This window comes from Diaporthe amygdali, assembly GCF_026229845.1.
Source record: "Diaporthe amygdali strain CAA958 chromosome Unknown NODE_3_length_2959817_cov_65_330692, whole genome shotgun sequence".
Taxonomy (NCBI): Eukaryota; Fungi; Ascomycota; class Sordariomycetes; order Diaporthales; family Diaporthaceae; genus Diaporthe; species Diaporthe amygdali.
In genome coordinates, this window is record NW_026517023.1 from 2,389,689 (window position 1) to 2,416,849 (window position 27,161).

Here is a 27,161-nt window from a genome sequence, read left to right on the forward strand (position 1 = left end):
GTTGGAGGAGACAATCTATTTAAGGGGCCGAGATGGCGCTCGCAATGGGCCGAGGTCGCCAGCCCCCACCCAGCTGTAGTGGCACCCCAGAGCCTGGAAAAGCGCCGATTGGCGAGAGTGGCCCCTATTGAAACCGCAATCCGCTGCATCCATGGAGCTGTCAGTGGCACTATGCGTTGCACTACGAGGCTGCGAGCTGCATACTACGATACTGTAGCACCGGCCCTTGACCCTCGGGCCCCACTCTACTGTCCCTTGTCAGCTTGGCTGCCGAGAACACCTCTCCGGCTCGTCCCTTTGTGACATTGGCATTTGTCCTTGGGAGGTGGCTTAGCCTGTCTGCTAGGTCGACTTGATTCCATTTCACTTCACCTTCCGCCAGCCATGGTGACCGACGTGATCCAAGTCTCCTGCACAGCATTTCTATTGTCTCGGTCCGAATCGCAGGATGGATAATCTGACCCAGCTCGCCACGGGTGTGTGCTTACCCCCCCTCCTCCTCTTCATCAGCTCTCCCTTCCAACCACGATAACCTCAATTGTCGCTGTTAAGTCGTCCTGGCGCTGACCTCGACCTCGTGTGTTTACAGACATCTCCTGGTCTTCCCTTCCGACCGAGTGGCTCCTGGCTGAGCTTGCGAAGCGCGACGATGTGGCGGACTCGAAACCTCAATGCGGGTCAGGCAGGAAAGGCTCCTATGACACGTTTATGCACGTCTTCGCCTTGGTTCTGATCCTGGCCCTGAGTACAATAGGTAAATATTCAAGACCTATTTGCTGCCGTTGGAACCGAGCCAGAGGTTATCGCTGACGTCCTGTCTCCACAGCCTGCGGGTTTCCTCTGATCTCCAGCCATTCCCGCAGCCGACGTTCCAACAGCATCGTTTTCTACTCCCAGCACTTCGGCACCGGTGTTTTGATCGCCACTGCCTTCGTCCACCTCCTACCGACTGCCTTCCAGTCCCTCAACGACCCATGCCTTCCATACTTCTTCAGCAAGGGCTACAGGCCCCTACCCGGATTTATTGCCATGGTATCCGCGGGTGTGGTTGTGGCAATCGAGTCCTACTTGACAACAAGAGGTGCTAGACACTCTCACTCGCATATGTGGGAAGATGACGAAAGCGACGACGAACGAGGAGCACATTCTGCGCACAGCGGAGGTATTCTGGCCGCCCGGCGTGGACTGAACCGGCCAACCAATATTGCCTTGGAGGATTTAGGCGCGTCGGAGGGCCTTATGGCCGGCGCATCTCCGCTTCCGGAATCAACGCCCACCTTACAAGTGAACGGGAAGAGCAGTGGTGTAGCCGGCGACTCCACAGGGAGAAGACACGACAATGACGATGAAGATCGTGAGTCGATGGATTTGGAGCTGAACATGGACGAGCTCTCAAGTGTGCCCCTTGATGGAGAGAATTCGAGGTCCTTGATGAAGCCCGATTCTGCTCCCAAGAGCCCGACAGTACCTCACATGCCAAATCCAGAAGAGCAGAGGCGTCTGATGCTGCAGTGTCTGCTCCTTGAGGCCGGCATTCTTTTCCACAGCGTCTTTATCGGGATGGCTATATCGGTCGCCACGGGCCCGCCATTTGTGGTGTTTCTCGTGGCCATCGCCTTCCATCAGACATTTGAGGGACTTGCGCTTGGCTCTCGAATAGCGGGCCTCCACCTCCCCAAATCATCGCCTCGGCCGTGGCTCATGGTTCTTGCCTATGGGACCACAACGCCTATCGGCCAGGCAATTGGGCTTATTGTGCACAACTTTTATGACCCAATGAGCCAGACGGGACTTCTCATGGTCGGCTTCATGAATGCTATCTCCAGCGGGCTGCTGCTCTTCGCAGGACTGGTGCAGCTCCTGGCTGAGGACTTTTTGACCGAGAAGAGCTACAAGACCCTGCATGGGCGTAGGAGAATCAATGCCTTCATCGCGGTTGCGGGTGGCTCAATGCTCATGGCACTTGTTGGTGCTTTTGCATGAGCGCGGATTCTGGCACCGGAGTTTGAGGGTTGGGATGCCTGGAGTATCTGATGCATGCATGGCGTTGGCGGTAGATCTAATCCGATACTGTTTATCTAGAATTGGCTTTTTTTGCCATGAGACATAAGTCGTAGAAATCTTACCAAATTCCTGCAAGACATCCCGGGTGAGCGTGGGATGACGTGCTGTGTGATATTACTCCATTTCATAAACTCTATGTACGGGTGTCATCCTGACCCTTCCAGCCTCCACTTTCACATCGGAAACTCCCTGCTCAATTGGGTTCTGTAGACCGCGATTTTGTCTTCCAGAGTGTTCGGGGTATGCATGGGACCCTGGCAGCAGTGTAAACATGTGATAGGAGTGCTTTGCGCGGTGCATTCCCATATGGGTGGATAATTTTCGCCTTCGTTGCTAATTTGAGGCCCATGCTCTTTTTCTTGATCTTTCGTGCTGTCGCCTATAGCTTGGTGGGAGTTCTGAGTGGTCAGTTGACGATGGGTCGAGTTTTCCCATCACTTCCCTGCGGTTCCGAGCTGTTCTTGTGCTGGACGATTCTGCGTCACATGTTGGTGCTGCCGGATATGATCCGACGCTCACAACTTAGAAGCGGAAGGTGAGCGCACATCGTTGGAAGCGGTGCATAGCTGCACATTCAAGCAATCTCTCTGCGTACCAAGGTCAGGTATGAATTGAGATGTCCTCATTAAGAAAATCTGCAGACATTCTCGCCAAAGTCTCAAATAGTGTCTGGGTATTAGTTTCAGTGCAAATACCGACCACAGATGGTCTGTGTTGCCAGCGGCCGCAGTAGGTGTATATACGGTCCGAATACCCGACAGACATGCGTGCATCCTAGCATAGACACTGAGTTAAGGATTTGCTCCACATGTAAGAGCAGATACGAAAGTGCCAGTACGATTTCCATGGCGAATCACACTCAGGCTGTTTTCATGTACAGCTGGTCAAAAGGTGCGCTATTGCAAGCCCATCAAGTTGTCCTCAACATCGCCACGGCATGAATGCTCATAATCAATATCTGCGCGTGCCGAGACATACATGTAATGAATAAGTATGGATAGATATAAACTAGCAGATTCGAATCTCAAGGGTCTAAGTACCCGGAGGATGAACGTGAGGCCTTTGATCCTTGGAATCGCCTTGGAGAAAACGAGCACTCAGCACAGTATTGAAACTTAAGTTGAAAGGCTGAGTCAAAAGAACCAGTGAAATTATGCATGAGCAATGACTTGAATTGTGAAAACTGAAGGCGGGTGAGACAAAAGTGTGACTAGTGGTGGTGGGAATCTCACCACCCGCCACAAAACAACAAAAACAATTGATCTGGCCCGGGCTTGAACCGGGGACCTTCAGTGCTCTCATAAACAACTCGGAATGAGCTATTTAATGTTAGACTGACGTGATAAACCAACTACACCACCGGACCAAGTTGTTGAGAAGCAAAGTGGCTCGAGAATTATATTGTAGCATTGAGCGAAAAGTCTGTCGGATGTGGGGAGCACCCACCTCTATCCAGCAAGGATCGGCGAGTACCGGCGCCCACTTCAAGTCCGAGACCCCACGGCCCGGACGGTCACAGATAAATTCAGCCTCTGGCATAACCGCGGGTGCTTGACCGGAAAGGGATGAGGCGAGTCTGTCTGTAGCAACAATTTAGGCATTCATGTGTGCATTTCTTCATTCGGATAGCATCGCGGACTTGACCAGCCCTTGGAACATGTTTGCCGTCACCTCAATCACGGTTTCAGTGACTCATGGAATTCGATCAAACCGGTGGATGAGAGTGGGAGGTTGGGTTGGCACGGTTGGTAAGCCGCGCGCATTTCTGAACCCGAGCACCATACACACCGCATGATTCTCCCACTTCCTCGTCAATCGTGAGCCAAGATGGCGCATCAGTAGGCGCATCAGTAGGCGCCTTTCTGTGCACTCTCGAAATAAATCTCAAAACATCTTGGCCCGTCAAAGAAGTCGCGCTGCTATCTACTGTCTATTCCGGGAAACCCGAGAGGCCCTGAGACGACTAGAACTTGGCGCTCTGTTAGCTGGCCGGACTGGTCGCCATGTGCTCGGCTATGTGCTAGATCGTCCGATATGCTGTTCTCTGCAGGCACATGGTGTACGCCAGCTTTATATTGATTAAAGTTATTTTCAACCCAAACACTGGGGTCTTGTCATTCCCTTTTTGACTACACAACCACTCAACCGCTCGACTACCACCAAACCTTGGAACTTCGGGATGGACAGAATCGGCAATCTAGGCCTTCCCATAGTCGCGTAGCATACCCTTTGGTGCATGAATTGACGGTTCAGCCTTCGATTGATTAAAGTTACTCCCCACAGCGACGTCGTCTGATGTCGCGCCCCTTATAGCGAAACACATCACCGAATCTTCTACGTTCCCATCACGTCGAGACGAACATGATTGATACGCCTCACTGACGACGACTTCTATTTGTACGAAACAAGACCAGATGTTTCTGTGACTACCGTGATCCCTCTAGATTGGTCGCATTGCTTATGCTAAGTCTCGTGAGAAGCTTGGCTTAGTAGAGCCCTATACTGCTAAGAGATCTGGACAAAACCGTCAGTTGTACACTACGCCGTAGTGACCGAGATTCTATATAAATGGCAGGTCAACCTGTCTGAATGCCATCTTCCTATCCTCATCTTCCTCTCACCAACACACATCCAACCTAACTAAGCAATCGCGCCTTCGACAATCCGCACCTCTACAAGTATTTGCTTACTTCAAGAGTCCAACAGTTTTCAACACTTTCTTGATTGAGTGACCACCTGAAAAACACAAAGCCCCCCAACCAGCCACCATGCAGTACTCAAAGAGAGCTATTCTGGCCCTTGCCCTACTCAGCCCTGTATTCACTTCTTCAATGGCGCTGCCGCGAGTGGCCGTCAGAGACCACGATGCACTCTCTGTGACAGATTCTTCTCTCCTCTCACGGCACCTCCCCGGAGCCATGCCTGTCAAGCTGAGGAGCCGACACGGCGGCGGAGAGACCAGTGGCTTGAGCAGTGCAGGAGGTGAGTAATGCACTCATCTAGTCGTCAATACTGAAATCACACACGCTGACATAAATCGCAGGTGGAGGAGGTTCATCTACTGGAGAAACAGGAACCGGGGAAACCGGGACAGGAGAGGAAGAAACTGGTACTGGAGAGACCGGTACTGGGGAAGAGGAATCTGGTGCTGGAGGGACTGGCACCGGAGAGACGGGTACCGGAGAGACAGGTACCGGAGAGACAGGCACTGGCACAGGAGAGTCGGGTACTGGCACGGGAGAGTCTGGCACAGGAGAGACAGGCACTGGCACAGGAGAGTCGGGTACTGGCACGGGAGAGTCTGGCACGGGAGAATCTGGGACCGGAGAGTCTGGGACCGGTTCTGGTACAGGAGAGACAGGTACTGGCACAGGAGAGTCTGGTACAGGAGGGAGCGGTACTGGAACCGGCTCAGGAGCGGGATCTGGTACAGGATGTTCAGGAGGTGCGTCTCCATCTGGCACACCAAGTGCTGGAGGAAGCAGCGGCACTTCTGGTGGTGGTGAAAGTGGTGAGGGCGGCGCGACTGGCGAGGAATCCACTTAGACTGCCACTGGTGGACTGCACAGGAGAATTTTTGCACCCTCTCCCCCTGGATCTGGGCTGATATGTAGCCAGGAATAAAAGATTGTACTGCATATTACTGCCACTATCTACACCGAAGTGCGTTTTCTTTTGTCCTTTACTGGGGATTTCCGCGTACGGACCACGCTGTTCCGACAGCCATCTGAGCATTTAGCTCTCCAAAAATTTGGTAGAGCATGCCCTGAAAGGAATGCGATGTACCTAGATAATCCACATGATCTAACGATGCTTTGCATGTATTTCATTCATAAGGTGATCGCACCCAACATAATCCTGCTATAAGCTGGTCCAACGATGAAGACCCACGTGCAGTCGGTCAGTTGACACGGATTTCCTCTGGCATCCATGCGAATGTGTCCACATAAACGTTTTGCTATTCCTCGGTATTCCGACGTCCATACTCGGCTGCTTGGACCGAGGCGGCCCACTAATAGTCTCTTCCTGAGAATGCATCAGATTGACGATGACCACACATCTCCCGTATCGTAATTGCGCTTCCCAGGTCTACCGATACGATTCTTGTACTCATTCCGGCCAATGATCCTCCTGGACATGAGGCCAGAAGGGTGTTCAATTGTTGTGCATAGTAGGGGTTATGGACCCACACGATACTGGAATTGGGACAAATCTCCGATTGCGATGTAGGAAGAGAGGGACCAGCCAGTCCAAAGGGTGGGGCGTACCAGATCGGAAGGAGCACATGTATTCTATGGAGAATGGAAGACTTCATGGGACTCGCTTGTGTTGTAGTACTTTCTTTCTCACATGAAGAACAGGATGACATGAATGCTCTCGCGTTATTCGAAGTGGATTCTCACGGCTTCTTCCACATTTGCTGTCCGTGGGTCGCGTCCAGAGAAGAAAACTCCACTCTCTGCGGCAAAAGAGGTGTGGGGTTGCTTGGACCAAAGAGTTCCCAAGTCCCGACAGTACCTTCGCGTATGAAACAAGGAGACGGTGCTGGCTTACTCGACTGTGCAACCAAGATGTGTCGTCGGTTTTGTGCAAGCGATGCTTGAATCTTAACCTGGCATCTTAAAGACTAATTCGATGACGCAACCAAGCAACCTCAATATGACACCTTCAGCCCTATGCACAGCGTTGTGGTTGTTCAGTCAAGTCATGCTGGCTGCACGTGGGCGCCATGAGAGCCTTCACCATGCAAGGCCTTGCTGGCGGTTGTTCCTCTTTGGGCGATGGAATGCCACTTTCCCTCTTCGTCACAAGTGTCTATCGGCTGCAGCTTGATAGAGGCATCGATTGAGTCAGTTTCTAGTTACATTTGAACCTTGACCCGCGTTTGAATCATTGCTGTCATGACCAGATGCGTCTCTCGCACGTGGCCGTTGCGCCAAGTCCAAACTATCTCCCAATGCCCGGGGCAATGTGAGACATACAGTAGTGCGCGAGTCGGATCCAGGCCAGAAGACGGCCATTTGTTCGAGCACCCCAAGAACTCATCCTGTATGTGTTATGTACAAAGCGTGCACTCGACAGACTCTTGCCAGATGCGCTATCAAAACTGGAAAATTCTGCTTGCCCGTTTCAGGGGCGTGCAGGTGATGCTCCGCTGATATGTAGCATCGGCTGACATGTGCAGGTCGAAATACCACGTCGCGAGTGCGAGGGACGAGAGTCCGAAAATGGAAATCTCGTAACCCTGGTGAAATTGACACGGATTGTATCGAAGCCCAAAACAACACAGCACAGATTACCTGTCTGGTTGTTGGTCTCTCCCAAGCGTTCGGCACCGGAGAGATCCAAGTAACACAGACCCCTCGGCCCGCTGTTGTGCAACCCTCTGAGATGAGCACTTATTGTAACGGACATCAAGTCCTTGATCCGGCTGCATGAGGAGGGCAACATCTGATATTGACAGAGAAGCCGCATGCACAACTGCGAGCCAGCTCAACCTTGACGCGTACAGTTGACTTTCCAATGTCAATACCACCTGAGCACATGTCTGCCGGATGAACCCGAGTCTGGGCGGGTCAATTTCTACGTGGGAATTCTCAAGTACAGCGCTTGAACAATGTTGCTCAGCCCCCAGGTGCCCTGCCATTGAACACTGGTTTTCGAGGCGAAGAGAAGACTCAACATTCTTCACATCCCGTCCCTCCCCTTTCGTGGGCTTTTTTTTTGGTTCATGCCCATGGCAGGCTGATCTGCTTCTGAACAGGATTTTCAAATATGCCGATTCCTCACTTGTCGACGTGTCGATGTGGCGAGCGCGGCTGTGGCGCCACTGCCGACAGACCCAGTGCTGCGCCCAGCGTCTAAAATAAATCCCGGTGACGCGGTGGTTAGGTGTTGCTTGGTACGAATCTACGATGGTGGCAACAGACGACAGAGAGACCCCTGCCACACTGCTCCACTGGGAAAATAATCCGAGTGCCTCTCCCGTAAAAAGTGAGGGGCGGCCAGGAGGCATCCTGGCCTTGTGAGAGGCAGCCGCCGCCAAACAGAGTCGCAATGGGCCGTCAAGCTTCAGGGACCCTAGCTGCCCCGCCAGCGTGCATTGCTTTCTAAGTGGCGCAGAAGTGGATGTCAAACTCTGTTTCCCGGGGCCAACTCCCTCTCCCATTCGCCGCGTTGACCAGGACAGGCCCATATCGTCCCAAGACTTCTGGGCCATTCACAGCCCGAGGCCGTCGTTGCAGCACGCAATAGGCTGGAAACCCGACCCGGTCAGGGACCAATCGAGCCTCTGTCCTTGGACGTCGCTGTGATCGCTTCACCAGGCCGAGCGGGTAACCAGGGGGCCGCCGCTCGTAGTCTCTTGCAACGCCCTCCTGGTGTCTCTCCCATTTGTCCTCACCTTGCGTAAATATGTGGAGATCACCGGATTCGGCCATGTTCAACATGGATTGGGGCAACGGCCATCCGTCCTCAATCTCGAGGTCGAGCCAGCCGAGCCTGGTCCCTGGGTCCGCTCCTGAAAGTGGGTTCGGCCGGGGCTCCGCGGTGCTACTTACTGCATCTTCCCGTCCTGCCCGCTGCATGTTCTATGAATTCGATGCGTCTTTGAAGTTTCCCTTCACACTCACTTCTCTTGCCTTCCCTCCGATAGCATTCGCAAGCTCATGCCAATTCTCCGTGAACGGGCTCAAACCATGCGCCAATGAGCTCGAGACCACGCCCGTGGAGAGGAACTTGACCCTGGGTATCATACAGCGGCAGAGGAACAGTTTCCATCGAGCTCGAAAACAAGGCCGGCCGAGAGGATGTGGGACTATGGTGACGACAACCGCGGGCCTGAAATGGCGGCCGTGGCCCTCGTCATGACATCCCTGAGTGTCATTGCGGTTGCGCTGCGCTGCTATACTATGGTCGCAATACTCAAACGCTTCTTGATCGAGGACTGGCTAGCTGTTTTGACCTGTGTGAGTACTATTGGAGATCTCTGGCTGTTGAATTCACGCTGACGTTGCAGCTTGATACCAGCTCCTTCAGTGTGCCTTCTGCGCCTTTGTGATTCTTGGTGTATCACATGGCCTTGGAGCGCACGTGGAACATGTTCCGGAGGATCAACGTCCAAAGGCCTTGATTTTCAAGTGGGCAGGACAGATCGCTTATATCGTCGTGTCAACGATGGTCAAGTTCGTCGTCGGCATTTTCCTGCTCCGCCTCTGTGTCAACAATGGATGGCAGCGCATCACCATCTGGGTTCTATTGATTCTCGTGGGGCTTTTCAACGCCTTCTACGTCTTTGTTGCGGTATTCCAGTGCCAGCCTGTGCCATTCTATTGGTGGCGCTATGCAACAGACGCGCCCATCACTGGCACGTGCAACGGGAAAAAGATGGCGACGATACCTACCTACATTGCTGTGCTGCTGGGCATTGCGGGAGACTTGATTCTTGCCCTCCTACCAATCACCCTGATCAAGCACGCGAAACTGGACAAGAAGACCAAGATCTCTGTGATTTGCGTCCTCTCGCTTGGTTCTTTGTATGTCACACTTCAGTCCCACATCACCTCACCCTTCCATATACGGATGCGCCTCGACTGAATTTTGCTCAATTCGATTTTGCTACCTGTCATGTCACCCCTTCCTACCGCCCCACTAACATCAACATAATCTCAGGGCCTCGGTAGCTACTATTGCACGTATTCCATACGCTCAGCAGCTACTCTCCAATCCCGACTACCTCTATAACTTCGCTGATTTGGCGATTTGGAGTATTGTCGAATGCGGAATCGCCATCACAGCTTCGTCACTTGCTACACTACGCCCACTATTCGTCAAAATGAAGCTTCTTGCGACCAATCACTTCACAAGCCGCTTCACTTCATCGATGGGCGGCAGCGGTGGCTTGCCTAGGTTTACTAATAAGACCAATACCTTCGTGTCATCATCTCAAATGCAGAACCAGGATGCGAACAGATATCCTACGGTAACCGAAACGACGGCAATGAACAAGGGAGTTGGCCTACTGAAGAGCGCGCCCGAGACGAAGGATGGCGGCATTCAAGTGAGAAAGGAGTTCGAGATGTCCGTCATCACGCGATCATCCAAGGACAGCATCGATCAGCTCGAGGACGAAGTCAATGAGGTGATACGCCCAGGCGCTTCAGCTAGGAGCAGTACTCACAGCAGGGGCCAAAGTTTCCATCAAAGCCTCCGCCCAAGCCCAAGCCCTAGGCTGAGCCCAGCTCCTTCTGGTCCATCACTCCAAGACGCCCCTATGTTGACCACGGCCAAAGCTTCGACAGGGCCACCCCCAACACATGCCACAAATGGGCATTTTGTTTACACCGACCAGTATTCCAACGGATCTCCACAGAGCTCACGCTCTCATGAAGCTATCAGGAAGGGCAGTTTCGGCCAAGTTTCAACCCCATTCGGAGGCGGTCCCGCAGTCCACACAGACGTGTCATTGCGCTCACCTCCGCCCATTATGACCCAGTCACCTCGCCATGGGCATCAATCGACCAGCTCTCAAGATAGCTTCCGATCACCAAGGACACCAAGATCAACCGCCCCAAGCTTTCACCTACCAACAAGAGTACAACACTACAGTATGGCATCTTCCGCCTCAGGCCATAGCAGATCAAGCACTTCCACCAAGGGCAATAATTCCCGCGGGACTTTCGGGGCAGACGGCTTGCCTCCACCCTCGCGCATAACAGAATCTGGTTACGGCGAATATTCACCGGGGCTCAACAGTAACCCATCGAGCTTGCCCGGGAGTCCCGAGGTGCATTCGACAAGTCGATCACTTGGCGACTCCCCTATCACAACTCTATCCAACTCAAACACGACTGCGCGATTCCCCTTCGAGAGGCCCGAGCCCATCCCAGAGGTGAAGAAGACGAAGCGGAGAACGCGAGTGAGCGCCTTCCTGGCGGACAACTCGTCAGTGTCCAGTGTGGACACTGGGGACTGCAGTGATGAAGAGCTCACCAAGCCGCAATGGACGGGACATGGTCGCGAGGCGCCGCCTAGTCCATTGACGAGCCACCCGCCTTTATCTCCGAGGGAGAACTGGGTATGATGAGTGGGCATCACGAGAGTTAGAGCCGACAAACACTCACCCCCCAAAGTTAGAAATCACTTGGACCTGTCTAAGTGATCACTTAAGCCTGCGGCAACCTCTGTCGAGGCATCTAGAGCTCTTTCGTCTCCTCGCCTTCTCACGACATACCTTTAATTCCACTACTTACATCTACATATCGAGCGTTGGTGGGGATGATAGAGCGAGCCTGTTGAATGATTCCGGGCGGAGCTGGGCAGCACCCTGTGTATCTTTATAGCATGGCTCTAGTATTCAGGCCGTGATTCTCCTTTTCTGTTTTAGCATATACATATACCCCATAGAGAAATTAAGCCAGACTTCAAACGCGGCGCGGGACGTGAAGAGGTCTTATCTTCGTGTGGTCCGGAAACTCCAGGTGACTCGCTTCAAACCCCAAGCACAATGCTTTCATGCATGCTCATGTATTGGCCGCGATTGAAAGCTGGACGAACTGTGGCAGGGAAGACTGGGTCTGGCAAATATGCGATTGTTTGTATTCGAAGTGGGCTTGTGTGCTAGATTCTGAGGGCAGAAGGGCCCAGGGCACCCTATTTAAAAACGTGGGACCCCCAATTCACTAACCCCCTATTCACTACCACACGAACAGAAACGTGGAAGTGCTCACTGACTTGAAAGACATGCCGAAGAGGCGGCGGACAATTTGCGAATAGTGCGCTCAAGGGAACGAGTATACATGATTTACTTATCACGATACTTTGACTCTGATGAGACTCGATACTCTTTGAGGTGTCAACAGTCTGTCAGGCAGCCCGTCCTGAAGTCAAAATAGAGATATATTCCAAATCTATCTAGCGTTTCCATGGTCGACACGATGGTGCGTCAATTCTTTGAAAACAAGTTTCTGACCTAGCTTGCTGAGATCTCTTTGACAGACCATCTGGTTCATAAAGCTTCAAAGATGTGAAAGGGGTCCCAGAGCGAAGAGTCTGGTTGAAGTCATGAGACATGCATGAAGATAACAACAGACACCTGGGCAGTAAGCAGCGTTAAATACATCTCTGCAGCGCCTCGCAACTTTTTATTTTATCTTGTGGAGGGGAGAATAGGTAAACGAAATTCAGAGGTATGCTTGACCTGTCCGCCTGGGCCCCATCTTTTCACACATAAAATGTCAGCTTTCAGATGACAGGAGTGAAGTTTTCCAATTCCTCAGGGACCTTATGAGGGTAGACATGTTCTTGGTGATATTCCAATAAGGTCATTCCTTGCGTTTGAGGACGCCGAGTTGGTTTGGGTCCCACGCCGATGTCGAATTGCGTTAGGGGACTCACGTTGGCTACTACGATTTTCTAACACTCGCTAACAGCAACCCACCGCTGCCCGATCTCGGATCTTATCTGTCAATCTTATCAGATCATCGAGATAACGGTGACACACTCCGCTTTGGTTCCACGACATCCGACACGGCCATCGCTATTCCCGCCTCGTTAAGATCTACCCTCGCCGCTTTGGCGACTTCCGAACCCTTTATGGACGACAATACAGCAGATGGTACCGTCGGCGGTCGTTCAACTGAACAATGGCTCGCCGGACTCATCAGCCAGTCTGCGCGACTTGCAAAACTGGGCGATTTGCTCGATGACATCGACGACTTCGCCGCCACGGGCCGCGGCGATGAGATCCCGCCTGATCAGATGGAGTATGTGCGAAATTTAATCAAGGTCCTGTTGGATGGGAGAAGCATAGTTGCGGCATACAACTATGTGATGCTCGTGATGCTAGCTATCTTCACAGCATTCCATCTCCTGGAGAAGAGGAGGTGCCGGAAAAGGTGGCATAAGAGGACGCGCGCGTCCTCCACCGTGGCCGACAGGGAAATCAAACGTGATGATGATGCATCGGAGGCAATATCTTCTTCGTCATCGAGCAGCTCTCATGGCATCACGACTCCTTCGGGCGCGGTGAAAGATGTCGTCCAAGCGGATCTCGAAGGACTACCGCTGCTCGGACCGTGTGATAAGCAAGCCACGACCAGCCTCTGGGCGCGCACAAAGAGGAGGGTGCCTTACTGGCTTGAATATCAACCAAGGCCACTCCCGCTTGTCAACAGGACTCTGCCATCAAATGCAACGTCGCTCTTCGTCGGAGTCTGGATCGGCATCAACGTCTTTTTTCACATATACCAAGTCCATTTACTCGACTGGAAATATTTTTTCTGCTTCGCTGATCGAGCCGGCTTCGTGTTCATCGTCAATCTCCCTCTACTCTACCTCCTTGCTGCTAAGAACCAGCCGATCAAAGTTCTCACAGGACGCTCATACGAGGCTCTGAACGTCTTTCATCGGCGAGTTGGCGAGTGGATGTGCTTCGAGGCACTCGTCCATTTCGTTGGTATGATTATTTGGCGCTTTGGCCTTCCACAACCAACCTGGATGACGGGTACAGATGGTGCGTGGGCGTACTTCACTCACCCGCTCATCGTACTAGGCATCGGCGCCTTTGTCGCATACGAGCTGCTGTATTTCACATCCTTGGGAAGCTTTCGTCAACGTTGGTATGAGATATTCCTTGCGTCACATGTGTTCTTACAGGTCGTCGCACTGGGCTTCCTGTATCTACACTTCCATACTGCGAGGCCGTACGTCCTTGCCTCACTAGCCATCTTTCTCATCGACCGCATCGTTTGGCGCTTTGCACTCAAGTCTACCACGATGACTGCGGACCTTACCGTTCTACCAGATGGTGAGACTATCGTTGTGTCGGCGAATTGGGAAAAGCCGACCTCGAAAACATCCTGGTTCTCATGGCCACGTCAGAGCGTCAAGTACGGGTGGAAGCCTACCGATCACGTCTTCCTCACAGTGCCAGCATTGGGCCGAAAGCACGCGCTCCAAGCACACCCATTCACCATCGCGTCTGCGGCGCCGCTGTCGGAAGGCCACTCTGGCGATGGCCGTGAGCGATCGACGCACTGCTGGATGAATCTGCTGATCCGGTCTCAGAAGGGCTTTACCACTGACCTTCTGTGCTACGCCCACCGCCATCATCGCGCCGCCGTCCGCCTTGATGGGCCGTACGGCTCATCTCACGCCTTAGAAATGCTCCGTGCAGCTGACAGCGCAGTCCTGATTGCAGGCGGGAGCGGTATCGCCGTCACATTCCCTCTGGTATGGGCTCTCTTGATGGGTGAGGGGGCGGATGAGGATGATCGCGATGGGCTCATCGCAATGAGAAGGCAGAAGAGGAAGCAAAAGGTGCACATGATGTGGATCGTACACTCGGATGAGCACCGCTATTGGATGCCAGATACCATGCTGGAGGAACTTGTGGCAGCCGGCCTGGATCTTGTAGTTCCGCCTTCAACAGCTGTTGCCGGACGTCCAGATGTAGTTGGCACTGTCGAGGGCTGGATAGAAGAGAGTGACGGCCGTGTTTTCCAAAGAAGAGAGACCGCCGTGATTGTCTCTGGGCCAGATGGCCTGAACAGGATGGTGAGGAATACGTGTGCTGGGGCTATTGGGAGGGGAGCAAATGTCCAGCTCGCGGTCGAGAAATTTGGATGGTAGTGACTGCTCTGGATCGGAGTTTTGCATGGCTAATGATAGCTTCGAATAGGCGTCTCGGGATGGTCTTATAGTTACAAGGAAGAAGATAACCCACGATACATTAGAATGCTAAGAACAGTCGAAATAGATATTGCTTTATTGGATGATGCAGAGAAATCATAAATTGAATGTCTATATGCTTGAATGAGAAACAATAAATGTGTATCACGCTCTTACTGTACGCGTTCATTGTGAGATGGTTACATCAAGAGGAATAGCTGTATCTATCGCAATACGAAAGGGAAACCGATTGTGTCTGTCACAGGAGCAGTTGCCAAATACTATTTAATGCATATATCAATTGTAAATAAGAACTAAAATTACTTGAAATGCGGCGCCTGAATCTATGAGTTCAGCTGGGGCAGAGTGGAATCGATGGCCGCATGTTTCCATCTGTGACTAATTGCCTTTAAACGGCACCTAAACCCAGCTCTTCTTAGACTCAGTGCCGTAGTCTTTGATAGTCTTGCCTCCAGCTTCCAGATACTGCTGCCGGGCAAATTCGAAGTCGGCGTCGAACTGGATCCCATTGCGACGCCTAGTGAACGGCATGAGGTAAGGAGCGGAAGGCGCGGTATCTCTCCAAACAAAGGAGCGAAGTTCTGGCAGAGAGCCTGCTATAATGATGACAGCCGGTTCAATCATTCCCCATATAATTAGAGTGACAATATCAACTGTGGTTGCGATGAATTGTTAGAATCTGAAAGCTCACTAGACGACAATGGTTTCCCCGGGAAACGACTTACATGTAACATCATCTCCAATAAGAATGTGCATGACAGATGTCTTCACCCAACTAGCAATGCCGGCACTGCCACTAGGTTAGCTTGGTAGTGAAGCAAAATCGAGGATGCTCACAAGATCCCGAGCGCTGTGAGCACTAAAGCTCCAACCCAGTCCCTCTGTCTTGCCGTGTTCTTGCGGACGATATAGAGTCCGACAAGGGAGATGAATACATTCAAGAACCCACCCACAGCTAGTAAGGGCTCAGCGAGATTTCTCAAATATAAAATAGTCAGAGGAGATCTCGAGTTACTGACCAGTGTTTATGATCGGGATAGCTACTCGCACTCGAGGAGCCCAGCAATATCCGAAGTTAAGATTATCCCAATTCTTCCTGATAGGCGTACATTGAACCCAAAGAAAAAGTCCCGCCAGGCCAGAAACGATGTTCGAAGCAAAGATGACTGCCCAAGTGAAATGACGTGGCCAGCCCTCTGCGACCCTGAGTAGCGAGACTGCGAACGCGATCCTGGAAAGTGCGGTGGTCATGATAGCAAGTGTGGAGGCAACTGTGGCAAGGAGAGCGAATTCGCGAATGTCCCCAGGGCTGAGATTTGAAACGTGTCTGCCGATGCCATCACGCCCTTCGAATATGGTGACGACGGCGAAAGCAAGGAGCAGTGTCTGCGTAGCGTTGTAGAGTCAGTATGACATCGATGCATGCAGTGACAGTGAGTGGAAGATTCATACCCAAGCAACAATCACAATATAGTCATCCCACCAGAGCCGGAGTCGTCTCCTGTACTTGTTGTAGATCCGCAGGCCCACCACGGTGCCCGCCAAGATGGTCATCACCCAGTCCAACACATCGATCTTGGATTCTATGTAGCGGTCCTCGGCAGATAGTTGGACGACGACTGTCGTTGAGCCCTGCGTTTGCGGTAGAGGAGGCAATAGCGGGTTGGCGAGTGTGGCATTCATGATGACAGTGTTTCCCTGAGAGGAACGGCTTGTCAAACGAAAACGACGAGTGATGCGAGCAGGTGAGCGGCTCCGACTTGTGTATATACCATGTGGCATGCCAACACACGGCCCAAGCAGTCAACTCCGGAACACTCGCAAACCCGTGCAGTTGGTAATTCGGCAAAGTTTTCAAGGAGGTCATCTTGTTGCACATCGACCTCCTCAAAGTACGACCTCCAGAAGTACGCAAGTGCCGCGGCCATAGCAGACGAAGAACCGTTGACTTTTGATTGAAAACAGCAAGTGCGCCGTGCCCAACTATCAGCCAAAGTTCGGGCGAGTCACTGCCGCTGTCAGAGTCCTGAATAGCCTTCACTGAGTACGGGGCAATACGAACTCCGCTAACATCAGTCCACAGCCCCTGGGTGCGTTGCTTTGGGGCCGAGCGTATTGTGAGACGCAGGTTAACTGTCGTAGAGTATAACCTTAAATGTGATATGCATAAGCTTCACGGCTGTCGGCTATGGTGGGGAGCATCAATGATTGGCGGCACCGGTTTCGAAACGGGGAACGCATGATGCGATTGGAAATCCCCCCGATATCTTTGATGTGACACTTTGGGGTCGCCCATGCGGTTGGACCTTTGGTTCATGTACCCTGAAAAACCACTGTGCAATCAGTATCCTGACCGGCGAGGATGCCTGTGCCACATCAGTATCAGAATATGCATACTATGGAGTATAATATGTCATTGGACGAAGATCATCAGCCCTTTTTGGGAAATTGTTCGGCGATGTCATTGACTAGACCGTTGGATTGTGGAAGGAGACGGCCTGCTAATTAAGCATCAACAGGTTATCAATTTAACATTCTGGCTTTCCAGTGTTTCCAGTCCCATATCATGTTCATGGGCCAATGACTTTTGCGGGTCATGATTCACAGGCTTGCTCCTTCAGCAGGCCCCATGAAGCTTGACATGACAGCAGGTTTGTGTCTAGCTTCAGCACCCCCTCACCCCTGACAAGGGGGCAGGACGTGTCGAAGGAGTCGTGGCAAGTTGAAGGTTCAATACAGAGGTAATAGATAATAGAATTCGAAGGATGGTGGTCGGGTGCTTAAACCAGCCAATTTTGAAACGGAGGAGATGATTGCTATGACCGTTCCGGAGACGAGACATATGAATTGAGGTGTACTTACTGAAAGAATTCAAACCAGACCCTTGAATCATGCTTTGACGCTGATGACTGGGAACGTTGGTTGGTCGATGAGATTGATGACCTCCTTCCAAAGGTTCCCCGACCTCACAAGCATCCAGAAGCCTGTGTCGAGAACGGGAGACCGATGCATTTGATCTACGTACAATTTGCTCTCCACCACTGAATGGAGTTCGTCAGTGACAAACATGGAGCGAAGCACTCAGACAATGTCCATTGTACTAAATCACCTTTTCGAGGAAATGTATTCAAAGACCTTCGACGACACTCTGTTGCTCACCTCGACGCCCTCGTTTGTGATTCTGTGCTTGAGCCGAGACTTCATTGTTGTCACAAAGCTGACCCAGTAATGGCCTGAAAGCTTTGTTAACTTTAACCGACTAACCCATTTAAATGTATCCGTAGCTTTCCATTCAAGAACTCCATACCCTAATCCCAAGCATTTCTTCACAGAACACATGAGCACAAATAAACAATAGCCACACAAAAAGCCAACTTCACGGTAACAGAATTTCTGGAAAACTCTGACCAAACACTTTGGAAATGCAATACATCTTCCTAATCTTTCTTTCTGGCGCCTTAGGGCATACGTGGTTAGAATCTCTGCGTCTCATAGGTTCAAATGGGGCATTCACCGGAGAGCCCGGATTCCCGCGCGGTTTTATTGCTCGAGATGATCCTGCTTTCAGTGACGACTCGTCGACCTACAGAATCACGGCGCCAGACTCTTCCACCCCACTTTGTCATCCCTCTCAGCAAAAGGCCAACGGGTATGAGAACCCACTCCACCCACGTCTGAATGCCTCTGAGGGATCCTTTATCGCCCTACAATACCAGGAAAACGGGCACACGTCGGCACCACAGGTTCCAGAGGGAAGACCGTTCAGGTCTGGTAACGTCTTTGTCTACGCCTCTACCAGTCTCAAAGACGAGAAGCTCACCTCCGTGCACGGAAACTGGACGGCTGACGGGTCGCTGGAGAACGGTAAGTTGCTTTCCACTCACTTCTTTGATGACCTCATATGCTTTCAAGATCAAGGAACCGCACCTACGAAAATCAACGCTGAGCGCAAAGCCGCTTCCGGGGGCTTACCCTCCGTAACCTGCCAAACCGATGTTCAAATTCCACAGGATATAAAGTCTGATGTCCTTGCTCTGTACTGGGTATGGGAATGGCCGTTATGGGCGAATACGGACAAATGGGCCAATGAGACCTACACTGCCTGTTCTGAGGTTCTCATTTCGCAAGGAGGTGATAGTTCCTCTGAAATAGTTTTGGACGAGGGGGTGGCTTTCGATAAGCGTGCCGTAATGAGCCAACTAGCCACCCAGTTCGAAGTCCTCGAGCTAGGCACAGGCACGGCGGCGCCACCTCTTGTCACAAGTCTGTTTCCTAACACTGCAAGTGCACCATTGTCTACAGACCTAGCCACAGATCTAGTCACACTCAGCAGTATGCCCACGACCACGGTAGCCGATGCAGATGGCCATTCAGGATTTGTCACCGTCTACGTTCCAAGTGCGACCGTTACAGTTACTGTGACGGCAGTCGCGCCGCCGTAAAATGCGGAGACTTTCTTCTCCACACAATTAAATACGTAGGATCTGTAATGTGAAGAATATATTTATTTCATAAACTTGCGCCTCGTGCTGCTTTCTCATTCCTCTCTCAGCATCACATTGGTGGCGCACTGACATCATCTGCTCTATCTTCTTACCCTTCTACGTTGCGTACGATTTGACGCTCCTGCTAATTTCTCGCAGTGGCTGGGTCTCTTTTGGCATGCGTGCGTTTGAAAAGCGACTGCCCACAAATGTGGAAATTCAGCACTTCGCATGGAAGGCTTGGAGCGTTGGGGACATACCGATCCTGTTAGCTGGCTTTATCTTCCAATCTAGTTCATTCAGCTCGGGCCTGATTGAGATAATTTATAGTCTGTAACGAAAATGAGGACAGCTAACGTCATGGGAAATACGGCGAGGTAGCCAAGATACGATCCGGAGGAAAGTTACCCAGAAAGGAAGCTTGCTTTGTCGAGGAAAAAAAATACGGGAGTTCTGGGTATGATTAGCCTGTATCTTTAGGCTAGGGTAGATTCATTATTTCATACTTCCTTTGCTCATGCGACTGAGCGTAGGAATAAGGATGTTGATGTGATAGAAAAGAGTAGCAAAAAAGAAGATTGGCTGAAGAAGAACACCACTCAATTCCCCAGCAGACATTTCATAACAATAGTATAGAAATAAAGCCCAAAGTCACATACGCCCAGATACCTGCTTGCAACAACGAACTCCTTGAACTCCTTAATGCACACCTATCTGTTTGAAACTTAATCGCCCGGATGCATTGGATGGTATCCTCCGAAGACTTGGACACGACCTGACCAGATCGGCCTGAGTAGTCAGCTTTTTGTATCGAATGAATTTATCAGATAACTGACAACTTACCAGCTTGAATTCTTTGGATGCTTTGATTTGGTAGCAATTATGTCGCATCTGTGCATGCATGGAAATTAGTCCATGATCGGATATGTGGCCTCGAAGTATGGTGCTGACTTCTACAGCAAATTTTCCTTCTCCGAAAAGTCTTTCTAGCTCATTTGAGAGCAGTCTCGGGTCCAAGACATATTTAGCGGGCACTGCGCGCTCTATGTTGAGTTGAGACTCAACCGGTTCGTCCGTGGTTGAGGCTGTCATCGAGACTGTGGTAAACAATGCAAGTGATGGTCCCGGGAAATGTTCGAGCACAATTCAAATGGTCGCGGGATAGCGGTTCGACAGTGGTGCTTCACGACGAGGCATTAAAGCCCTTGTCAAAATAGCTGGTTGAAGCCAAAGAGGCTCTTTCATTTTGAATAGTTCTTCATGGGGGAGAATATATGGTTGATAGGCTTCTTGGCCTAAGGGGGGCGGCACAGAGCTGAAATGCTGTCACATTGACATCCAGGGAGCCTGAGCCTATAGATAGCTGGTGTGGTGTGTGTTGGGGGCTGAGTCCTTACACAAGGCGAATCGCGCGACTTTTTACACTTCGCCCCTGCTGTACTACTGTACACTAAGGTGGCAAACCTGGAAGCCCTGGAAACCCCCCCCCCCCCTCCATTCACTCAGCAGCCGACAGAAAACGCGGTGAGCCTAGGCGTTTTTGAAGCATGATGTAGATAGCCTAATCTCGAATTGATGGCTACGACATTGGGAGTAAAAGTGAAATCGCTCGTACGACCCCAAGGTTTGGGTTTGTGCAGCATTAAAAAAAAGAAAAAGGAGTTTTGGAATTTGCATGAAGACCAAGCAGAATGCAGACTTTACTCAGCCGTAAGATTTGGATCGTACAGGTTGCCACTTCGGCAAATCCGGCTAAAAATTATTTTGGGGGTTGCTCGGAGATTGAATCCAGTAGGAGATAGGGTGGTCATACGAACAGGAAGGGAAGGGAATCAAAGCGGTGACGAGACGGGAAAGAAAAGCACATGGCGTGTCTCGCGGGTACCGAAAAGAGGAGCAGGTGTAGCAAAAAAATTGGTGCAGGAAATTTGCACTAACAGTTAGCGATTTGGCATCACGAATTGGAAAATATGCACCGTACCCAGAAGTTGATTGCTGCTAGGATCTATTCTTGCTGTGGTTTGATGCGGGTTGCCAAACTGGCCAGGCGTCAAAGTTGGCACCTCCTTAGAGGGGTCGGTCTGCTGCTGACGTTGTCGACCTAAACTCTGGAAAAGAACGTGATACCGGAGTCCGAGTGTTCTGCTTTCTGGGCAGAAATTGTTGCTCGTTCGTCGCGTTCCTCTGAGCCCTAGAGCCTTCCTGCCGGCTCTGATTAAATCATCGCCAATATCGACATTCGAGAATCTCATTCTGCAGAATCTGTCAGGAGGTCGGAGCTCAAACGTGCCGAAGCCGGGCAACTATGCTCACCTGCGTCAGGGGAGCCCAGGAAAGCAAGAAGAACTTATTATGGCGCATCTGTTGAAGTGTCAATACGTGACCGAATCATTGCCTATGATTGGATTGTATCGCAGCTGCGTACCTCTATCTGAAAGTTTCCCTGGCCAAATCTGCAAACAAGTTTGTCGTGTAGCCTCTGGGGGTCTATGAGTCGGCTGTCGATGATCTGGCTCGACGGTTGCAGGTTACGTCGTGTCTTCGGCTGCCCACAAGGCAGACGGCGCCTAAGAGTATCAGCTAATGTACCTAGGTGTAGCCTGCATGTAGGCAACGAAAGTGTTTTTCAACTTACTCCATCATATGCTTGTCACGCCGGCCTGGGAATCAAGGCTCTGCTCTCTTTCTCTTTGATCCGCTGCTTGATGAAAGGCTAGAGTGCAAGAGTCTGCACCATCCCACCCCTTCTGAAGGGGGCACAGTAGGCATACTTAGGTATGTTGTGCCGGCCCTGCTCTGGGCATGCTGTGGAACGTAATTTGCCAAATCCTTCCCGAGCGCCATCTGCTCCCTGCTGACGAGCTGCATGCATGTACCTCGCTGCATGCCAACGTGTCCAGACCCCTCCATCATTTTTCGAAGTGGCTGATGGCACTGAAGACGACCCGACCATCAGATGTATTTATCCACTTCGAAGAAAAAGCACACACTTCCGGTCTGTGTTTTGAGGGCCACTCTACAATGCGTTATACTGCAGCATCCGCTGTCCGCTAGAAATCTGACATCTGGAATAACATTCCAGAGGGACGGGCGCAGCTCTTTGGGGGCACAAACAAACTGCATGAAGAATGGTGTGCCCATGTCAATGTTTTTTAAAAAGTTATGGGCCCGCAAAATAAAACATACAACTTCTACCAGTTGGCTGCCTTCAACATTAGTTGCCACGACTAAAGACCCATTTCTCGATTCGTGTCAATCGTCCCTCATTTCTGCCTTCTCAATGCGTTGAAGCCTGAATTGCCTGAGCTTGGACGAATCAATTTGAGCAACGTATGAACATCGTAGTGGATATGACAGGTGTCCAAACTAATGTTGTGAGTGTTGTACAGGGAACCCTTCGCTATTGCCACTGGATTGACAACTTGCAGATTTCCGATGGCCGTCCCATCATGTCATGGGCCGATGATCTGAAGGTCCAGACTGGAGCTGACGAAAACCTCCGCTCACCTAATTCTGAGTCTGGAGGCAGCAGTGCAGTCCATGACGGAGGCGATTCTGGCCAACTGCAGCAGAGACGGCAGCACGGTCTAGCCTGTTCAGAAGCCACAAATCAGGATCAACTTTTCAAAGACGTCGGATCTAAGTTCCTTTCCCCCAGTCATCATTCAGGAGAGGAAGATACGGCCGATTCGACAGCGACGACACTGCGGGAGCATTCGCCGTCCCCAGCCAGCTTCGAAAGCAGAATTCGGGGTGCACTCCAGGTCTCTTCTGGGATACAAAAGAGAAGATTTCTACCCTTCGACAAGTTTGACCAGATCTTCACTTATAATTCAGTTTTGGAGGAGTTGCGGACTCACTATAAAGACGAGACACAAGAGCAACTACATGCTCTTGCGCGTCAAGTCTTTGATGAGGTCGAACTTCCAAAAACCGGCTACACGTCGCGAAGAAAGATTTTTGCAACCTTGGTTCGAATAGACAAGGCGGCTGAGATCACTCACTTCATCAAGGAGGGCCTTTATGACTCTGACCTCCCCTTCTACTTTCCAAGTGCCTATGAGGATCACAAGCCCGTGTATCGAAGAACAGAACGAGGCGAGGAAATCCCCATCCATTGTTTTATGGTCCCCAGATGGAGACCTTTTGACCGAGAGACGTTTGCGCAATACCAATGGGAGTTCCAAGCACCATTCTTCATTGTCACTCCCACCAATGGTAGACGCGGGCGGCCTCGTCATTATACCTTGGAAAATGACACTATTCTTCCATTCATCGAAGACTACGAGGGAGAGGGACGAGGTGATATGATCTCAGCTGGCTCCTCGGAAGTATGGCGCGTTCGGATACATCGTGCCCACCACAGTCATCCATCGGTAAGGCATGGCCCGCAAGAGCTAAGTTAACACTCTATCAAGGTCCATTACTGACAGGATCCAGAGTGGAAATCCTTATTTTGCCGTGAAGCGTCTCAAACCCGACTATCGCAATCCCGACATGTTCAAGCAGGAGGTCTCGACATTGAAACGTTTGAGCGAGCAAGATCACCCTCACTTGATGAGACTCGAACTCACGTACTATCATCAAGATCGATATCATCTACTCTTCCGCTGGGCGGATGGTAACTTGAGAGACTACTGGGAGAAGCACCCCGAGCCTGCGGACATCCCCAGAACTCATGAATTTGCAGTATGGGTCAGCAAACAGTGGCTTGGAATCGCGGAGGCATTGATGACGATACACGAATGCCCTCCAGATACTGGCGTTGTCGAAGATGATGCACCTGATGCTCTGGCTCTTCTCAGGATCAATGGCAGGCATGGAGATATCAAGCCTGAGAACATTCTGTGGTTCCAACCTTACGAATGCAACGGCGACCAAAGCGCCTTTGAAGGTAAATTCGTCATATCAGACTTTGGTTTGACGGAATTCCATCGAGACGAAACGGGGATGGTAGACCCTGTGAACTTGGCACGGTCCCCAACGTACCGCGCTCCTGAGTACGACGTCTCTGAGACCATTTCGCAAAGCTATGATATCTGGACGATGGGATGTGTCTTATGTGAGTAATTTGATTGAATCATACCGTCACTTCTGTCTTCATTAGCTTCAGATGCTATGAAAATGTCAGGCCAATGTTTCGTTGCAGCAAATACTGATTCTCGTGGTCGGGCAGTGGAATTCATCGTCTGGTACATCAAGGGTTTCCAAGCATTCGACCAATTTTCCAAGGATCGAGCGGCTGAAGACAACGGACTCATCAGAGAGGACGTCTATTTCAAGCTGGTTAGGAATGTGTATCGAAACGATGACAAAGTCTTGAGCGGGGCTGTTTTTAAGAAAGCGGTAGCAACGGTGAGTAGTATGACCAAGGAACACAGTCCGGAGCTTTCCTCACTGACATTGTCCTCAGCAATTCAACAGCCTGCGCGAACATATAAAAGCTACAGAACTACTTGTGGACGTTCTGGAATTTATAGAACAGAAAATGCTCCGTATGGACCCGGAGAAGAGGGCAACGTGCAAAGAAGTCGTCGATGAATTCCGCAAGATTCATGAGACTGCCCTAGCTAGTGAGGACTACTGTTTACAGCCATCTCCTAGCAAACCGCAACGCGTCAAAACGGATCTTTCGATGCTTTCGCCTCATTTGTTTGACCCAAACGATAGCAAGGCGTCAAATTCGAGGTCCGGCACGATGAGGAGCCAAGATCACGATCAGCATCGCAATTCGCAGGAGGGCCACCAGGAGTCGATTCGACCAACGGAAAGGCAATTATCCGAGGACGAGAATAAGATGCGGTTTATTCCAATCACCGAGGAGGCGCGAAACGGGCAACATATTGGCCATGTCTCAAGGGGGGCACTTTCAAAAAAGAGAAGCTCGTCAGAAAGTGTGGATCAAGCAGACAAAAGGCGCAACCCAGCCAGGGAAGATGTGAAGGGAGATGACATAGAAGGGCGTGGACTACGTCGGAAACTTCGTTTTTTGTTTTGTTGGCTGTGATTTGATCAACAATTCCCAGGGGACTTCTTTTGTGCTAGTTGAAGAGCAGGCGTTAAGGATCTTGTACCTAGCAGTTTGTGATGTTCGCATTTGGGCTGGATCTCCTTTTTCACCGTGCCAATTTGGCCCGTTTTCTTTTTTCTTTCGCTTTCAATATACCCATATACCCCATCACGTAACTAGTCGCCTGTAGCAGGGCTTGAAAATAATGCAAAAGGATATTTTCGGATTCAAAACGACGCATCCCCTTGTGAGATCCGTCTAGAGTGCTTCCGCCATATGTTAAAATGGTACCAGGATCCAATGGTGAGGGTCGTCGACACCAAAGCAAAGAGAACATAGATCCATACAAATGACGAAACTTGTGCCCTGCTATTCCCATCATCATCGAACCATGTGAAGAAGCTCATAGAGAAGACACTCTGCACGTAAAAAGTCAGGAAATACTTGCGGAAATTTCAGATCGTATGGCTTACCGCAAAAAAGGTCCCTGGTAGAAATACCATTGTCACCAAGGCGATGGATCTCATGTGCTTGGAGTCTCGGCTTGTAGCTAAGGCTATATCGACATTTGTCTCCCCTTGTGCCTAAAATCGAGTAAGTCTAGTTCCCAGAACTTAGGCTGGGATCTTAAGTGGACATGATTTCTTTCGAGTTGAACTCACCCACTGAGTAGCCATGGCCATACCATCCAAGCGCATCGTGCAGTCACGAATTTTGTCGTCGTACTCATCAATGATTGATTGAAGACGACTGACCACCTTTCGCCCAGTTCTTCGCATCTGGAACACTGTTTGGACCGGCAAGCCGTCCATGGATGCATTTGAATGGGGATATAGACCGAGACTAGCTCTTACTTCTCGGCCGGACATCGCGTCTTCTAGGAGTTCGGCCTGCTTAGCCATTTTAATGAGCTGGTTCCTCCAGCTCACGAGTCCATTTCTGAGATAGGATGTGTCGAGATAGTTCTCTCGCTTCGCTTGGTTCATTTCCCGCATGTGAGCTTGTTTGGTGCCACCCGACGCGTAGTCAAGTTCAGAGATCCTGTTCTCCAACTGATCAATCATCTTTTCTGCTACTGCCACATGCCTACTTCTCTCGAGCTCGACGAAGATCCCGGGGAGAACAAGTGGGTAACTTGATTCCGTAGACACTCGAGACAAGCGCCGAATAACTTCCTCTTCGATAGACAGTGGGCAACCAAGTAGAAGTGCGAATGTTAATCCTTGCTTTGGAAAGTGCGTTGCTGTAAGGGCCAAATCCATTTCCCAATCATTCGATGACCTGCAGTTGTACACTTGTGAGAGTCACATTAGTCCCTGATATTTATCTGCTCAAACCAAATCGACTATCGTACCAGTCGCCGTATGTATGTTGCCATTCTCCCCTTCCATTTGGACCTCGGCCGATGAAAACGTTGGAATATTAGCCCTGCTGACAATCGCAGAAATGGTGTGGTGAACAAAAAGTCGCTTTGAGATCAGGCGAAAGGTACTCTCGGTGAAAGGAAGTGTTCGAACGCTGCGTTGACCGTTGCTCAGGGGCGTGAGAGGCGATTTCTCAGCTAGGCTACCAAAAGTCAAAGCTCTCTTGTAGCTAGTGATAGCTGGCCTTTCTTCCTCATACCGAGACAGCCACTTGCCGGATGAGACACGTTTGGGATGCATGAACTCCATCTCACCGGTTCGTTTGGCCAAACATGAAGGTAGTTAGCAGGTCGGTCACCAAGAAAATCTTCTTTTGGCCTGAGCTTACATTAGTACGAGTCCAGATGAGGGCGCTGGGCCATCAAGTTGCGGACACTCCCCCTACTCCTCTGTAAGCTCGAAGCACCTTGCAAAATACCTCGTTTAGTGCTAACCGAGGAGATCCAAGACTCCCAGTCCTTCCTTGTTTTCAGCGAATACACCATAGGA

The 27,161-nt window shown here is 50.9% G+C and overlaps 9 protein-coding genes across 9 annotated transcripts; 6 read left to right on the forward strand and 3 right to left on the reverse strand.

Annotated features, from left to right (window-relative positions):
• Positions 1 to 448: 448 nt before the first annotated feature.
• Positions 449 to 1,983, forward strand: J7T55_003134 (ZIP family zinc transporter; the record flags this gene model as incomplete). Its single annotated transcript, XM_053138280.1, has 3 exons — positions 449 to 476; positions 590 to 745; positions 827 to 1,983. The coding sequence occupies 3 exons, from the start codon at positions 449 to 451 to the stop codon at positions 1,981 to 1,983; spliced, it is 1,341 nt and encodes a 446-aa protein (XP_052999000.1).
• Positions 1,984 to 4,832: 2,849 nt separating this feature from the next.
• J7T55_003135 (uncharacterized protein) lies at positions 4,833 to 5,610 on the forward strand (the record flags this gene model as incomplete). The annotated part of the gene is made up of 2 exons (XM_053138281.1): positions 4,833 to 5,046; positions 5,108 to 5,610. The coding sequence occupies 2 exons, from the start codon at positions 4,833 to 4,835 to the stop codon at positions 5,608 to 5,610; spliced, it is 717 nt and encodes a 238-aa protein (XP_052999001.1).
• A 2,564-nt stretch (positions 5,611 to 8,174) lies between these two features.
• Positions 8,175 to 8,819, reverse strand: J7T55_003136 (uncharacterized protein; the record flags this gene model as incomplete). Its single annotated transcript, XM_053138282.1, has 2 exons — positions 8,175 to 8,645; positions 8,697 to 8,819. The coding sequence occupies 2 exons, from the start codon at positions 8,817 to 8,819 to the stop codon at positions 8,175 to 8,177; spliced, it is 594 nt and encodes a 197-aa protein (XP_052999002.1).
• A 54-nt stretch (positions 8,820 to 8,873) lies between these two features.
• J7T55_003137 (uncharacterized protein) lies at positions 8,874 to 11,146 on the forward strand (the record flags this gene model as incomplete). The annotated part of the gene is made up of 3 exons (XM_053138283.1): positions 8,874 to 9,032; positions 9,094 to 9,599; positions 9,736 to 11,146. 3 exons carry the CDS (start codon positions 8,874 to 8,876, stop codon positions 11,144 to 11,146), a joined length of 2,076 nt encoding a protein of 691 aa, XP_052999003.1.
• An 853-nt stretch (positions 11,147 to 11,999) lies between these two features.
• Positions 12,000 to 14,694, forward strand: J7T55_003138 (uncharacterized protein; the record flags this gene model as incomplete). The annotated part of the gene is made up of 3 exons (XM_053138284.1): positions 12,000 to 12,002; positions 12,154 to 12,164; positions 12,495 to 14,694. 3 exons carry the CDS (start codon positions 12,000 to 12,002, stop codon positions 14,692 to 14,694), a joined length of 2,214 nt encoding a protein of 737 aa, XP_052999004.1.
• Positions 14,695 to 15,153: 459 nt separating this feature from the next.
• Positions 15,154 to 17,958, reverse strand: J7T55_003139 (uncharacterized protein; the record flags this gene model as incomplete). Its single annotated transcript, XM_053138285.1, has 10 exons — positions 15,154 to 15,407; positions 15,480 to 15,544; positions 15,592 to 15,709; positions 15,774 to 16,140; positions 16,207 to 16,452; positions 16,527 to 16,702; positions 16,765 to 16,840; positions 17,076 to 17,120; positions 17,780 to 17,795; positions 17,864 to 17,958. 10 exons carry the CDS (start codon positions 17,956 to 17,958, stop codon positions 15,154 to 15,156), a joined length of 1,458 nt encoding a protein of 485 aa, XP_052999005.1.
• Positions 17,959 to 18,176: 218 nt separating this feature from the next.
• J7T55_003140 (uncharacterized protein) lies at positions 18,177 to 19,196 on the forward strand (the record flags this gene model as incomplete). Its single annotated transcript, XM_053138286.1, has 1 exon — positions 18,177 to 19,196. One exon carries the CDS (start codon positions 18,177 to 18,179, stop codon positions 19,194 to 19,196), a length of 1,020 nt encoding a protein of 339 aa, XP_052999006.1.
• Positions 19,197 to 22,687: 3,491 nt separating this feature from the next.
• Positions 22,688 to 25,287, forward strand: J7T55_003141 (kinase-like protein; the record flags this gene model as incomplete). The annotated part of the gene is made up of 5 exons (XM_053138287.1): positions 22,688 to 23,614; positions 23,679 to 24,300; positions 24,415 to 24,593; positions 24,652 to 25,201; positions 25,265 to 25,287. 5 exons carry the CDS (start codon positions 22,688 to 22,690, stop codon positions 25,285 to 25,287), a joined length of 2,301 nt encoding a protein of 766 aa, XP_052999007.1.
• A 188-nt stretch (positions 25,288 to 25,475) lies between these two features.
• On the reverse strand, positions 25,476 to 26,921 carry J7T55_003142 (uncharacterized protein; the record flags this gene model as incomplete). The annotated part of the gene is made up of 4 exons (XM_053138288.1): positions 25,476 to 25,667; positions 25,911 to 26,542; positions 26,603 to 26,814; positions 26,872 to 26,921. 4 exons carry the CDS (start codon positions 26,919 to 26,921, stop codon positions 25,476 to 25,478), a joined length of 1,086 nt encoding a protein of 361 aa, XP_052999008.1.
• Between the last annotated feature and the right edge of the window lie 240 nt (positions 26,922 to 27,161).